This window comes from Pinus tabuliformis, chromosome 3_2 (genome assembly GCF_031772625.1).
Source record: "Pinus tabuliformis cultivar Carrire ecotype Pingquan chromosome 3_2, CPIR1, whole genome shotgun sequence".
Classification (NCBI taxonomy): Eukaryota; Viridiplantae; Streptophyta; class Pinopsida; order Pinales; family Pinaceae; genus Pinus; species Pinus tabuliformis.
The window spans coordinates 1,043,067,575-1,043,081,645 of NC_142302.1; the positions used below are offsets into that span (position 1 = coordinate 1,043,067,575).

A 14,071-nucleotide genomic window follows, 5' to 3' on the forward strand; every position below is an offset into this window, starting at 1 on the left:
TTATTATGAAAATTACGATAAAATTAAAAATACAAAGAAAAATTATATCAAATTTAGATGTAATATAAATAATAATATAAATTATTTAATTTAAATTCACTTGGAGTCAAATTTCTTTCGAGTAAATCTTTTTCCAAATTTTGAATTCAAAAGGAAATTTTGACAAACCCGGAAGAGCTAATTTTATTCCCCATTTGTATCAACTTCAAAAGTATTAAACAATAATGAATCATTCACAAGATTATATCATAAAAGAGTATAATTTTCCCCTATTATTTATTAGATTAGTTTCAGTTTCACACACAAAATATGTAGAAGTTATTATAATAACATCAGCTTTTAGGTAATTGATACTTGTTTCTAAAGGGACGAATCAGCTTTAAGCGTAATTGCTACTTGAACTAGACAAGCACTCTGGAGGCATATCCACCAATCATTTTGTTTTGACGTTTGTAATGTTTCCTAGTTATTGCCCTGGAAAGAATATATTATAAAAAACAGTTGCTGTATGATCTATAGAAAACAAGGGAGCTTCTCAACCGATTATCATCCACATCTCCCAAACTCCATGGTGGAAGAAGACCCCCAAAAAATATGACCACAGAGACCCAGAGTAGCAGTGGAGAAGCAGCGAATTCTACCCATTAGCATTGGTTTACAAGCAATTTTAAGCAAACATGTCTTGGAACATATCTTGGTTTATATTATACAAATTAGAATGAAAACATATTGTATCAAATTTCCAAAACAGCGTTCTTCTCACATCTAGATTTTAAGCATTTCCTAAGCAAATTGTAACTATATACAATAATCTTTCCTTTACTTTAAAATATTTCAATAGTATCTATAGAGACTAAGCTTCGCTATACAAGAGATTATGTATCAACAAGGGTACCGAAAGAAAGCATTCTTGAAAGTAAAATGCGTGGTTCCATCTACACTGCACACGAGAGAGTATAATAAAAATATTGCACTGTCGAGCCATATAACATTATATGTCTATCTTCAAACAGCTTCAGCAAATCCCAATCTCAAGTTTTCATAATCAAACACTGTGTGGTAGACGCCCATGAAAATATCTCCAAGAATCCTGCAATGTGATGAATGAATAAATTAAGAAACATACTTTTAAAAAGTTTGAATTGAAATTTGAACCAGGTTCTAAAAACGTCCTTGACGTATCATAAACAATATAGAACCAATTGGGTAGCATACCATATAGGACCCAACGGTGGAGGGACATCCAAACCCATAAAACCACTTACACACTGCGCTACAGAACCTTCACCAACTTTAAGAATATACTGCAACCAGAATAAGAATACCATCAAAACCAATTAGTTGCCATTAGTTATAAGGTCAAAGTCTGGTGCTGAAAGCCATTAGTTAAAAATTTATTCTCCATACGAGATTTCTATGCCACATTCAAGAGGAATCTGAAGGGTGCTGAAAATATCCAATCTAAAACATAGGGCAAAGTTTCCTTGTTGCGGATTAGAGGGTATAGTGGTTTTGAGATGAGAGCTCCAAAGACATGCTGGAAGGGGAAGGAGCATGATATGGAAAATATAGAAGTCCGAGGTCACTCAATTGGTCAGATAAACCCAAATCTTCCCAGATGGGAACGGCCAAAAAAAGGTTCAAGTTTCTTTGACGCTGCTGTCATTTCAAAAGGCAGGACTCATTTTCTAATTCCTAAGTTAGAAAATGGATTCCTAATTTCAATTTACAGTGACAAGATATTCTAGTCACAAATGAGCATACAGATGGCCCCTTGGGCAATATTCTGCTTTAGAGAGAGAGATGGGGCTGGTGCTCGAAGAAAATTAGTTTACGAACTTGGTGATCAGAAAAAGAAAGAATTGGCATGTGAACTTATAAACCTATATCCTCATCTCAAAAGGATGTATCCAATGAACAAGATTCCAAATTCGAAAGACAATCTATAATATAGATATCGAAGCACAATCAGGGGCAACTTTTGCAGTTGTCACTGGTTGTGAAAAAGAGACATGCCATATTAGATAATACCCAGATAACACAACCCAAAAAAATATGTGAAGCTTGGTCGTTCATTGGAAAAATTTAAATTGTTACCAGGATTTTTGGATACGCTTATTTATAATTCAAGAAAGTTCAATGTGAATTTAGGAATCAAAGTATAAAACCGAAAACAGAAGCTAAAATTAAGTTCTCTTCAGAAAGCATGCCATAATTCCAACTTTATTTACTACAAGATTCAGATGCACAATTCTAACATAAATGCCTTTCTTCAACATTTTCCTACAATGCTAGAGTCCCAGCGAACTACTTTCTACAACTACAGATGATAGAAACGACATGAATACTGCAGAGTGAGTCATACAACTAAAAGCATTTGCCTATTTGGGAATAAACCAAACCTGATCTGGTGTGAGACTGAACGTTTTATTTCCAATCGAAAATGAAACAGTTGGCATGCTTGATATTTGATCGCAATCAACAATTGATTCTCCATTAGGGCTTGGCAATCGTTCACAGAGCTAAACATTACATTCAAAAATCATAAGTACCGGTATTAAAATAACTGCTGCTAAAACAAATCTCAGCATCCATGCAAAATAAAATATTTGATCTCAGGGGACGAGGAACTCTCATTACCTGATCCAAATAGGTCTTAATCTGCTCCTTAGTCTGGTTACGAGCAATTTGGTTCTGCACCCACACAACCGCCATCTGACAAGCAGTGCACATACCATCACTGATGCTCGACATTGTATCCTTTTCACTGGATTTTTCTAAGACACTAGCTATTCCTGTGCTGCAGAGACCAACAATTTTCAACATTATAAATAAATCTTAACAGGTGAAAAAATTAAATGCACACTATTCTAAAAAAGTATTGATGACTACACGGTTGGACTGTATACAACAATTTCCACAAAAACAAAATAAAAAGAATCTCACCTAACATCTCTTGTACCATCATAAGAGCACAAGCCAATCTGTGAGCAGATCTTCTGAGGATTTGTCTGTAAATAATACAATTCATTTTAGACAATGGCAGGTGCAATTATTTAGTCAGCTGAGATCTCCAAAAGAAATATTGAAGTGACATTTTCTGAGAATAATTCCTATATCCTTTGATAAATCAAAGACAGACCTGTGCTATCAAGAGCTCCACAATCACATCTCCATATTGTGATACTACTGTTTTGCATTCCTGGCTGATAATACCCGATGCACCAATAGCATTGTTGATTTGTGTTATAATGCCCTGCATTTGAGACAATTTACAGAAACACTTCTCAGCCAGTTTTGCAAAGATTATAGCAAAGCATAATCAACATCGTTAATGAAATAATATTCAAGAACATCCCAAATACTTTCACATCACAATCACAGATAATTAGGAAGTTCAGTATAAAAGCAACACAGTCTATAAACCATAGAATATAGGGCAGAAGTTTATCAAAACAACACATAGGAGCAACAAATGGAGTAAAGAGCCTACGTTGTATAGCAAATTACAAAAACAGATAGACATGCTTGGCTTAAATAATGTAATAAAACAAAAAACACTCTTCCTTTGAACCTCAATCCTGGAGAAATTCTTGAAATCAGTGTTAGGTATCTAGCTTTCATACTACAAAGATAGCACATCAACTGAGCATTATTAAGCATTCACTTGTCACTTGTGAATGTACAAGCTCGCATCAAATGTGCCACAACTCTGTGAAGTTTATAATCTTTTTGGTGCACATATGAGCCCACTAACTCATATATAACAACTTAAAAGATCAAAGTTTTGCATGATTTACCGATGGACCAGCCAGCAAAGAAGTTCCAGAATCTACAATAGCAGCACAACCTCCAGCACAGAAACCTGCAGTTAAATGTACATAAAATGCCATCAATATTTTCATAAAGTTCCATAAGTAATCATTTAATCAATTGAAGAAGATGAAGGACAGCATGCACACCTGTTGATTGATCATCAAGGAGGAAGTCTCCCATATCAAACTAAAGGAAATAGCAACATCAAGTTAGAAGAGTATAATAACCCCATAATGTTCCTACCAGTAACTATAATTCATACCAAGAACATGGTATGCATGCAGTTAACCTTGACTACAGTCATCTTAAACATGGAAAACTAACATGATTCTATAACATACCTGCCAGTAACCCTTTCGAGTAACAGGTGTATACTGATGTTCACCCTTGAAGTGTTCAGGATCAACACCGCCAAATACTATCTCTCCTCCAGCTTCCTCATCTGAATTCCTGTTCATCCAAAATGAAAAGACTGGTTCTTTGACAAGCCCTTGGCTGACCATGTTATACCTGTTCAAAGCAGAAAGGGTGTTTCAGCCAAAAAAATATATTTTGCAGAGTAAATTTCCCTGAATTGTTAGGGCATCAACCGCTATATCCTTCAGAAGCCAAGAAAAAGACTCAGTATTGGCTAATTATAGAAGACAGACCTGGTACTTGTAAAATGCCAGCTTCATAAAAATATAACAATAATAGTATGTTCCAGAGATGAAGCTTCTCTGTGCTATCTACTAGTTCAACTTTCATTGTCTTGGAATATATAGCCAATATGGGATGCCCTGGAAAATCCTAATGAAGAAAGCAAACTAGGATAAAAATTTCCACTTCAGCGCTGAAGACAATTGGAGATCTGAACCCTTCGCAGGAAGACCTGGAGAGGGCTAAGTTGAACCATCCCAAATGATCCAAACCTTTATCAGTGAGGAAATAAGCAGCATACAGCGGAGCCAAAGAACCCTCAGTGGTTCTCCCTGGTTAAGCAACAAATAGCAAGTTCAGGAGCTCAAAAAATAGGCAAGGAAATATAGGATGGTAGAGGGGCTGCACAGAGGACACTTAACAATGTGCCACTTTGCTGCATAACTCAGTACATATTAATCATGATGCAACAAAGGGGAGTGCCAATCATGACAAAAGAGGATCCAATTGGTGTAGAAGGAGGTCAAGTGTGGGGGTTCAAATCCAATGCGAGATATTTGTCAGGCCATCATGACCAGGGTTTCCAGCATCCAGCAACACCTCAAAATATCAGCATACAGGCTCCACTGAGCAGCAGGGTTGGAGGCAGATTTACTCAGAGTTGAGGAGGATTAGACTGTACATTTTCGTTTTTCTACAGATGAAGCCAACTCAATCTGTGACTGAATGTTGGGGTATCAAATCACTTGAGATATTGACTACCAGTTGAGGAGCATTACATTGTTAGTTCTACAGGTGTAGCCAAATTAATCTGTGATTAAATTGGGGAATCAAACCATTGAGAGCTTTGACTATGCTTCCATAGAAGAGCAGAACCATCCCCCCAGCAGTTCATTGACTAAGATCAGAGGGCAGGGACATCCTCAGGAGGAGTGCAGGTCAACAATCCCAACAAACAAAAGAAGATATGAAGGAAACTACATAGTCTGCAAGGCCTGCCACCCATCTCCTGTAAGGGCCAAGTTTGAGGAACCGAGAAAGGATGCTAAGGAATGGGGCTCCTCAGGATAACTCTGGACATGAAATGGGCTGTATAAGATATGATGACCTGAATGACAAAAGTAAATAAGTGTAACACAGGGAGACAGGAAAAAAAATATTGATTCTGTCTCAGCCCCCAAGCAGGAAATTATGGTTGATACTTGGCATTGGGACACTGTTTGGAGATGACAACCAGTGCCAAAATTTATATGAAATTCTATCCCAACACAGCAGAGACTGGAGAAAGTTTCCATAGTGGAAAGGAGTCAGAAACCCTTCTTCTCCCACACGCTCCATCAAATTGATGCCCGTAGACTCACTTCATGACTAAGTACAACCTTGCTAAGATTGGCATCAACCAGGTTACAAGTGATGGGAAGCTAATCATTCCTCCAACACAGATTTAAAGTCAATTTCAGAGACTGCCTTGTCACTAATCAGAAAATCTGGCCCATAAATGAACATTTATTTTGAATTTTCTTTCCGTGCCTGCTGTCACAAGCATAGCACACAGAGCCTCTACTGATATCTGAGGTTAAGTTTATAATTTACATGGGCAACAGGAATCTAGCTCCTACTGACTTTCACAAAAAAAGTTGCTAAAACTTGTTTACTCAGAGAAAATTCCAATACACATGAAAGCCCTAATTAAGTTTTGAAATTATGAAGCTATGGAATCTTTTAAAAATGGGAAGCTTCCTCAGTCCCATTTGAGTTGGATCATAGAATGAAGTTTCCTGTATATTAATGAAAGTTTCCTTTATATCTTTAAAATTCCAAACAAAAGAAAAAAATTACACATTTGGGAAGGTGAACCTAAGCTAGTTCATGATTCAAAGAAGATACTCACCAGACTGGAACAACTTTGTCAACAGCAATTTCTTGAAATCCAAGCCCAAGAAGACCATCAAACTTGGCCAGTATGAATGTTAGACTTGGCTCCCGTGTTGTCTCAGTAAAAACCTAGCCACAAAATGACAATATAACTTCAAAAATACTCTGGCGACAAAAAAATTTAGACTTGCTGAATATTTTTAAAATAAAAAAAATTCCAACCTGGTCTTTCACAACAAGGTCCCCTACTGTGACAGAATCTTGAGACAAGAATCCAGAGATTGCACCACTTCCATACTGAATATCACAGGATTTTCCTTCACGACCAATAAAAAACTCAGATCAATTACAAAGCAACTGCCAAAATTTTCTTTGTTCACTTGCTGAAGTAACCAAAAATACAATGGCAATTTCAAAAATGAGTTCAGAAAAATAACTATTCCATAATGGCATTAACACCCTTTACAGATCCATTTGATGATATGATGTTTTGCTGACATAGAATTACTTCCAAGGTCACTAACACGGAAGTAATAAAAACTTCTTCATTTTCTCAGCTTTGTGAATGAAGAGGAAAATGTAATATTAATGGGAAATGTTGGTGGAAATTCCAGGGTTGGAAGACAAATGTCAACATTTCAAATCTGAAGGGGGATCCATCATCAGGACAAAATGTCTGATGATGGGAAATGCTTCAAAAGAGGAACTGAAAACAGTTCTTCATACCTTTCATGAAAGAGTAAGAACCTAGGACCAGATGGCTAGCCTATGGAGTTTTTCTAAGGTTTCTCAGAGTTCATTTGAGGAAGATTTGATGAATCTGGGAGAACTGGGAAGATGACTGCCGCCTTCAATGCCACTTTTATAGCCCTAATCCTAAATCTGATGATCCTTCTTCCTTTGAGGAATTAAGGTCCATTTATTTGTGTAATAGTATCTGTAAACCTATAAAAGAGAGTTTTCTGTGGTCTGGAGGCATGGGAATGGGTAAAATGGCAAAATGTTGCAATTCCTAAGGAATATGATGGGTGGGGCCTTAAAAATATTGTAGCACCTTAAAAATATTGACAGCTATTAGTGCATGGAGATTAATATCAGGCCATAGTCTGTGGAGTATATTTGTGGCCTCATAATTTTCAAGAATTGAATATCAAGCCTGTAAAATAATTTCATCATGCACCCATTATATGGAAGGTGGTATCTTTGTCATTTCCAGCGGTTGGTAGTTAGCTTCTTTTGGTAGGTTAGTAAAGCAGAGTACAACTAGGTGTAAATCCGTGGGTTGGTTGTGGTGACAAGTACCAACTACATACAAAAACTTGTTAATATTTGACGTGAGAAAGGATATTTCATACCTAGTCAAGTGGCTCTCCACGATTGCATGACAATATGGAGTCGCGAGTGTAAACCAACTGATGTTATAGGCTTAGTTGATAAGAAGCTACAGAATGGGAGGGATACATTGATTGCCTAAAGTCAATCATTTTTAGATCAAAAACACAGAATAAAATGTTATGATACTATAATAGTATAATCCAAAGCCTGAGTATAAAGTGATGTGCAAAGGTGAGGTGCCAGAAAATCGATTATGGTGGTTCAAACCAATCTCATAATCTAAATGCCTGCTCAAGTAAAGGATTTTTGAATGGTACTTAAAAATTAGGCCCTCATGCTCACAGCTGAAAAAGATGTTCAAAAATTGCAAACTCCGGGTGACTCCAAGGTAGTTATCAATTATATGAAGGGGGCCAACACCTAGAAAAATTTCTTGTTAAGACCTATCTTTGAGGATATTAAATCTACTGAGGCTCTTTCTTATCAAATCTCTTTTCAACATGCCCACATGGCAAAGAATGACGTGACTGCTGAGCTCTCTCTCTCCGATTATCGTTTAACATTGTGTGAAATTCATTAGCATATTTGTGACATGAGGATGGACAATCCTCATACTATGTTCACCGTCCCTTTCTTTGATTTTTCTCATGTGGAATCAATTCTTCTGTAACTCACTGCAGTTTTTTATGCGCATCTAAAGGGATCCTTTATCGAATATATATCCTATAATTGTGTTCTCTCATATGAGCTCAGATACTGCTGTACTGTTATAACACAAGTCTTTGGATCTGTTACTTGAATATGTCTGGACCTGTAGGTGATATAATGAAGTCTGTAAGTTGATCATGTTTTAGATTGTATTTGTATCTGTTTCGTTGAAAGGGATAATCCTACCGGGGTTAGATGACTTTTCTGATTCCCGGGATTCTGGCAAAGGCTTTCACGACATGCCACTATGCATACAACTGATGCAATGCTGTTCTAATAAAATGATGACTTTTTCAGAGAAATAAAAAGAATTATTCAAATTCCAAAAACGAATTTTTTATATGTAAAAACGAATTCAAAAATCAACCAGGAAATTAATTTTTTTTTTTTTATTTCATACAAACAATCGTTAAGAATCATTTTTTCAACTTCAAAACTACATCAGTGCGTACAATGTTCAAGCGAAGTATTTTTATAAAATTCATAAAACAATGCTTAAGAATCAATTTTTTAAATCAGTTTTTTCAACTTCAAAAATGCCTACATATATACAAATCTGTAGTCTGAAATTGAATTTGACATGTTTTTTCAGATTTGATTTTATAACAAATATCGGTATTTGTTGATTTAACAAAATTCAAGTAGTAATCTTTGCGGAAGAGAAAGCAAATTTTATCACTCATTTTTGCATTAGATAAATTTTCCCATATTTCATTGTGACCAAATTCAGACCCCAACAGGAATCACGTGACTTGATTATTGAAAAGTCTGAAGGCACGGGCTTGAAAGAAAGTACCATTCTTTTTGTAGGTGCTTGACTCGGATGCCTTGTACTTTGAATGGAAATAGCAAGCCAACTGCACATCGGATACCGATGTCAAAGGAAAACCCAAAGTCCACCCGATACCGACATCAGAGGAAAACCCAAAGTCAGGCAAATTGATCCAAAATTTAAGAAATTGTTTTAGACATATAACCGGATCCACAATTCTACGAAATTCTGCTGAACAAACACAATATAAAGACTCAACCACCTCCAGATTAAAAGAACCGGGCAAAAAGAAAATATCTGAAAGCCTAAGCTCACCGAACTATTTCTAAACTGATGAAATCGCTAGATTCAAACCCTAACCAACCAGAACTGGCACTACGAAATAAGACAACTCAGATAAAATCGAATGCTTACCGAGAAGTAACATTTGGAAGACGGCACCCAAAGATTTGAGCTGCCGGTATCAAATATGACCGTAAAAGTCTGAGCTGGAGTTCCAATTCCAATCTCTCCGAAGTACTGAGCGTCCAAGTAATTCTTCAAAGGAACATAATCGCCCTCGTCAGACTCGAAACCCCGACCTTCGCGCAGACCAAACTTCCGAACGAGTGCGTCCGCATGACAACCGTTACGCATCGAAGCTTTAGCAGCCCGTAGGGTTTTAAGGTCCAGTGACTTCTTCTTCAGCCCAACCCTTACAAGTCCATCATCAGCACAAGAAACAGAAGAGAAAAAGTACAACGAAACTACGAAACACACGAGTATTCTCCTCCACTCCATCTTCAAAGCTTTTCTGCAGCAAACAGAGAGACATCACCCTCAAATTAGTGACAAAACCCCATTCCAGCTACACTTTGGGCCAAATTAAACCAGTTTGGGGATAAATCTACAAAGATGAATAACCTAAGCTGTTTACAGAAAGCATCGTGCTAAAGTTTACAGTAAAGCAAAATTTAATAGAACTGAACTCAATTTTTCATCAAATTAATTGAACACGAGCTCTCTGGAGAACTTAAATTAATCACGAATCGACGAAGACGGTGTCATTACCTGGATGCGATTCCCAGCGAACTGCTCTGCTACTACGATAACGCTGATACTACTCTTGTGGTCTCCTTTAAGAAGAGCCTAACCCAAGACAAAAAGGCTAGAGATCAAGACCGTTAACTTCCGTTACTTAACCCTGGTTACGGTAGCTTGATTCCGCTACCATGTTTAACTGCGATTAGTTTAACTTAACTGCAGTTTATTTTGGGAATAATGGTCACTTTGATCAGTTTTGTCGAAAGATTCCAGAATATCCATATGGAAGCGTGCGTTTATTTTATTTTATAATCTTTGGATTTGCGGGGTTTTTTCAGTTTATTTTTTCTTAATATATTTTAATATCTAAAGCGATTCCTATTAAAAAATTAAAATTAAAATTAAAAGCTGGAAATCTTATCCAGAAAATTAAATATGATTGTATTGGGTACATGAGTATAATTTTTTAATAGCAACAAGATGATAAACAATATTCTTTAAATTTATATACATAATAGTTTTGGGAAGTTAGGAATCTTCTCCAATTTGATAATTAATATTTAGTAAATTATTTTAAATTTTTATTAATAACAAGATGATAAATTATATTTTTTTATCAATTTTTGGTTTCAAGAGTTTTTGGAAATTGACTCTTTGACCCTGACTGGAGGGGCACTGATTTGATCGGTTGAGCTAACTCTTAAGACTATAAACCATATTTTTTAAATTTATATAAAAAATGATTTTGAAAAATTAAAAACTCTACAATCAATAAAATAAAATATAAATTATATTGTTTTATTGATATTCTATACTTTTTTATTAATTCACTTTGTTCTTTCACATTTCATTTTTAATTTGGAAAATATTGGAGATCTTAAAAAATAAAATTAGTATTAAATAATTTTGGTCAAGGTATATATTAAAAATTTAAGATTTCTATTTTAAATAATTTTGGTCAAAGTAAATATTAAAAATTTTAAATTTTTATTTTAATTAAAAGTTAAAATTTTGATAATTATATAAGATTTTATTTAAATTTAAAATTTAATAATCATATAAGATTTTTTATAAGTAATTTCACAAATTTGGTGGTTACTATTTTGATTTTTTTTTAAAACACATTTTTATTGGGTAGATATTAAAAATTTAAGATTTTAACTTTTAATTAAAGTTAAGTTTACAAAAAATATTTTTGGGCAAAGATCGCATGAGACATCATTTGTTTTGATAGTTATATAAGAATTAAATTTAAAATGTTCATAATTATATAAAATATTTTTTATATAATGTATAAGTAATATGATGAGTAATTTCACAAATTTGGTGGTTAGTATTTTGATTTGAAAAAAAAAACATCTTTTTAATGAATATTATCACATATTATAGATGGACCAAAATGATAAAAATGTTATTAAACTATCAAAGAGACCAAAATCTGATAAATGTTGTTTCTCACAAAGATTTGTAAAAATTGAATAAAATGTGGGATCTTAATAACTCTAATCTTATAGTTTTATAATTTATGGGCATTTAAAAAATTTCATGCTAAATGGAAGTATGAGATGAATGGCGTCATGCAAAACGGAAGATATGTGCATATACGGAAGATATGCGCATATACGGAAATTGCACATATACGGAAGATATGCGCATATCTTCCGTATATCCCTAACTTTCCTATATGTGCATATCTTTTCGTATATGCACGTAGTTCATGTATCTGCATCGTATATGCGCAAATTCCATATACAGAAATTTCGCATATACGAAAATTGTGTATATACGGAAGATATGCGCATATCTTCCATATATGCACAATTTCCGTATATGCGAAATTTCTGTATATGGATTGCGCATATACGATGCAAATACATGAACGACGTGCATATACAGAAGATATGCACATATAGGAAAGTTAGGGATATAAGGGAGATATGCTCAATTTCCGTATATGCGAAATCTGTATATGGAATTTGCGCATATACGATGTAGATACATGAATGAAGATATGTACAAATTCTATATATAAAAATTGCGCATATACGAAAATTTTGCATATACGGAAGATATGAGCATATCTTCCGTATATCCCTAACTTTCCTATATGTGCATATCTTCCGTATGTGCATGTCGTTTATGTATCTGCATCGTATATGCGCAAATTCCATATATGGAAATTGCGCATATCTTCCGTATATGCTTCTGTATATGCACAATTTATGTATATGTGCAATTTCTGTATATGGAATTTGCGCATATACGATGCAGATACATAAACGACGTGTATATACGGAAGATATGCACATATAGGAAAGTTAGGGATATACGTATATCTTCCGTATATGCACAATTTCCATATATGCGCAATTTTTGTATATGGAATTTGTACATATCTTCGTTCATGTATCTACATCGTATATGCTTAAATTCCATATACAGATTTCGCATATACGAAAATTGTGCATATACGGAAGATATGCGCATATATGAAAATTGCGTATATACGGAAGATATGTGCATATCTTCAGTATATCCCTAACTTCCCTATATGTGCATATCTTCCGTATATGCACGTCGTTTATGTATCTGCATCGTATATACGTAAATTCCATATACAGAAATTCCGCATATTAGGAAAATATGCGCATATTTTTCGTATATGCACAATTTCTGTATATGGAATTTACGTATATACGATGCAGATACATAAACGACGTGCATATACGGAAGATATGCACATATAGGAAAGTTAGGAATATACGGAAGATATGCGTATATACGAAAATATCTTTCGTATATGCGCAATTTCCGGATATGGAATTTGCGTATATACGATGCAGATACATAAACGACATACATATACGGAAAATATGCACATATAGGAAAGTTAGGGATATACGGAAGATATGTGCATATCTTCCGTATATTCGCATATCTTCCATATATGCACAATTTCTGTATATCCGCAATTTCTGCATATGGAATTTGTACATATCTTCGTTCATGTATCTACATCGTATATGCACAAATTTCATATACAGAAATTGCGCATATACGGAAGATATATGCATATACGGAAATTGTCAATATACGGAAGATATGCACATATACAGAAGATGAGGTCTCTACATTTTCTGGTTGGCATAAAAGTCTGTTAAATGAAGTATGTATTCGTTATTAACTGATAAAAAAATTCGCCTAATAACTAAGAATGATGCTTACTTGTTTTCGTTTCAGGCTCAAATATGCTTACTTCTTTTCATTTCAGGCTCAAATTCTTGTTCCAGCATAGAAAACGCTGGCTTTTCATGTGTCATCTCTTAGTTTCGTCATATTCCTCCAAGTTTGATTCTGGATACTCAATTTGTGAAATTTCTCCCAGTCACTACACAGTCAGGTTTGGGTTGGCTAGCTAGGTATAAAAATGATTTGTTTTTCCTCGCTGGAGTCGTTAAATTTGTCCAATTTGACCGTGACCTTATGGTTATGGAGGATCACTGAACTAGTCATTTAAATCGAAGGATTCCTACTGATCTTTTTCCCATGCCTCTGAACAAAGAAACTATGTGTGTCGGGAGAGTTTATGAAACATATGTGAGCTCCGGAAACTGGTCTTATTCGAGCATGGACTTCGTGAGGCTCCTTGATGCCACTGAAGACGATGCTTACTATTTCGGCTACAGGTTCAGGGGAAATCAGAATTACCTAGCCAGACAAGCATTTCTTCGGAGTTACCAGTTTTGTATCGAAGAAAGCTTTAAAGATAAGCTGAAAAGGTCCTTTCGGAAACTAAGAGAGGAATCCATTGAAGAAATCGTGAAGCAGGCAGCTAGAAATTTAAAGAGAGCAGCAAAGAGCATTATGGACAGCCATAACCACAAATTTCTTCCAAGAAAAATG

The 14,071-nt window shown here is 35.0% G+C and overlaps 1 protein-coding gene across 1 annotated transcript; it reads right to left on the reverse strand.

Moving 5' to 3' along the window:
* Positions 1-678: 678 nt before the first annotated feature.
* Positions 679-10,344, reverse strand: LOC149184160 (cyprosin-like). The gene is made up of 14 exons (XM_089417410.1): positions 10,196-10,344; positions 9,560-9,938; positions 9,170-9,230; positions 6,553-6,647; positions 6,347-6,459; positions 4,158-4,326; positions 3,963-4,002; positions 3,801-3,865; positions 3,143-3,256; positions 2,947-3,011; positions 2,641-2,800; positions 2,403-2,522; positions 1,216-1,304; positions 679-1,090 (listed from the first exon to the last, which is right to left on the reverse strand). Exons 2-14 carry the CDS (start codon positions 9,923-9,925, stop codon positions 1,006-1,008), a joined length of 1,542 nt encoding a protein of 513 aa, XP_089273536.1. The 5' UTR covers positions 9,926-9,938; positions 10,196-10,344; the 3' UTR covers positions 679-1,005.
* Between the last annotated feature and the right edge of the window lie 3,727 nt (positions 10,345-14,071).

What these genes read in the sequence shown, in the direction of transcription:
- LOC149184160 (XM_089417410.1), bottom strand. Translation starts at nt 9,925, where the DNA reads ATGGAGTGGAGGAGAATACTCGTGTGTTTCGTAGTTTCGTTGTACTTT. An exon ending in ACCTTGTTGTGAAAGACCAG is followed by an intron (nt 6,460 to 6,552) that starts GTTGGAATTTTT and finishes TTTTGTGGCTAG; the next exon opens with GTTTTTACTGAGACAACACG. An exon ending in TTAAGACCTATTTGGATCAG is followed by an intron (nt 2,523 to 2,640) that starts GTAATGAGAGTT and finishes TGTAATGTTTAG; the next exon opens with CTCTGTGAACGATTGCCAAG.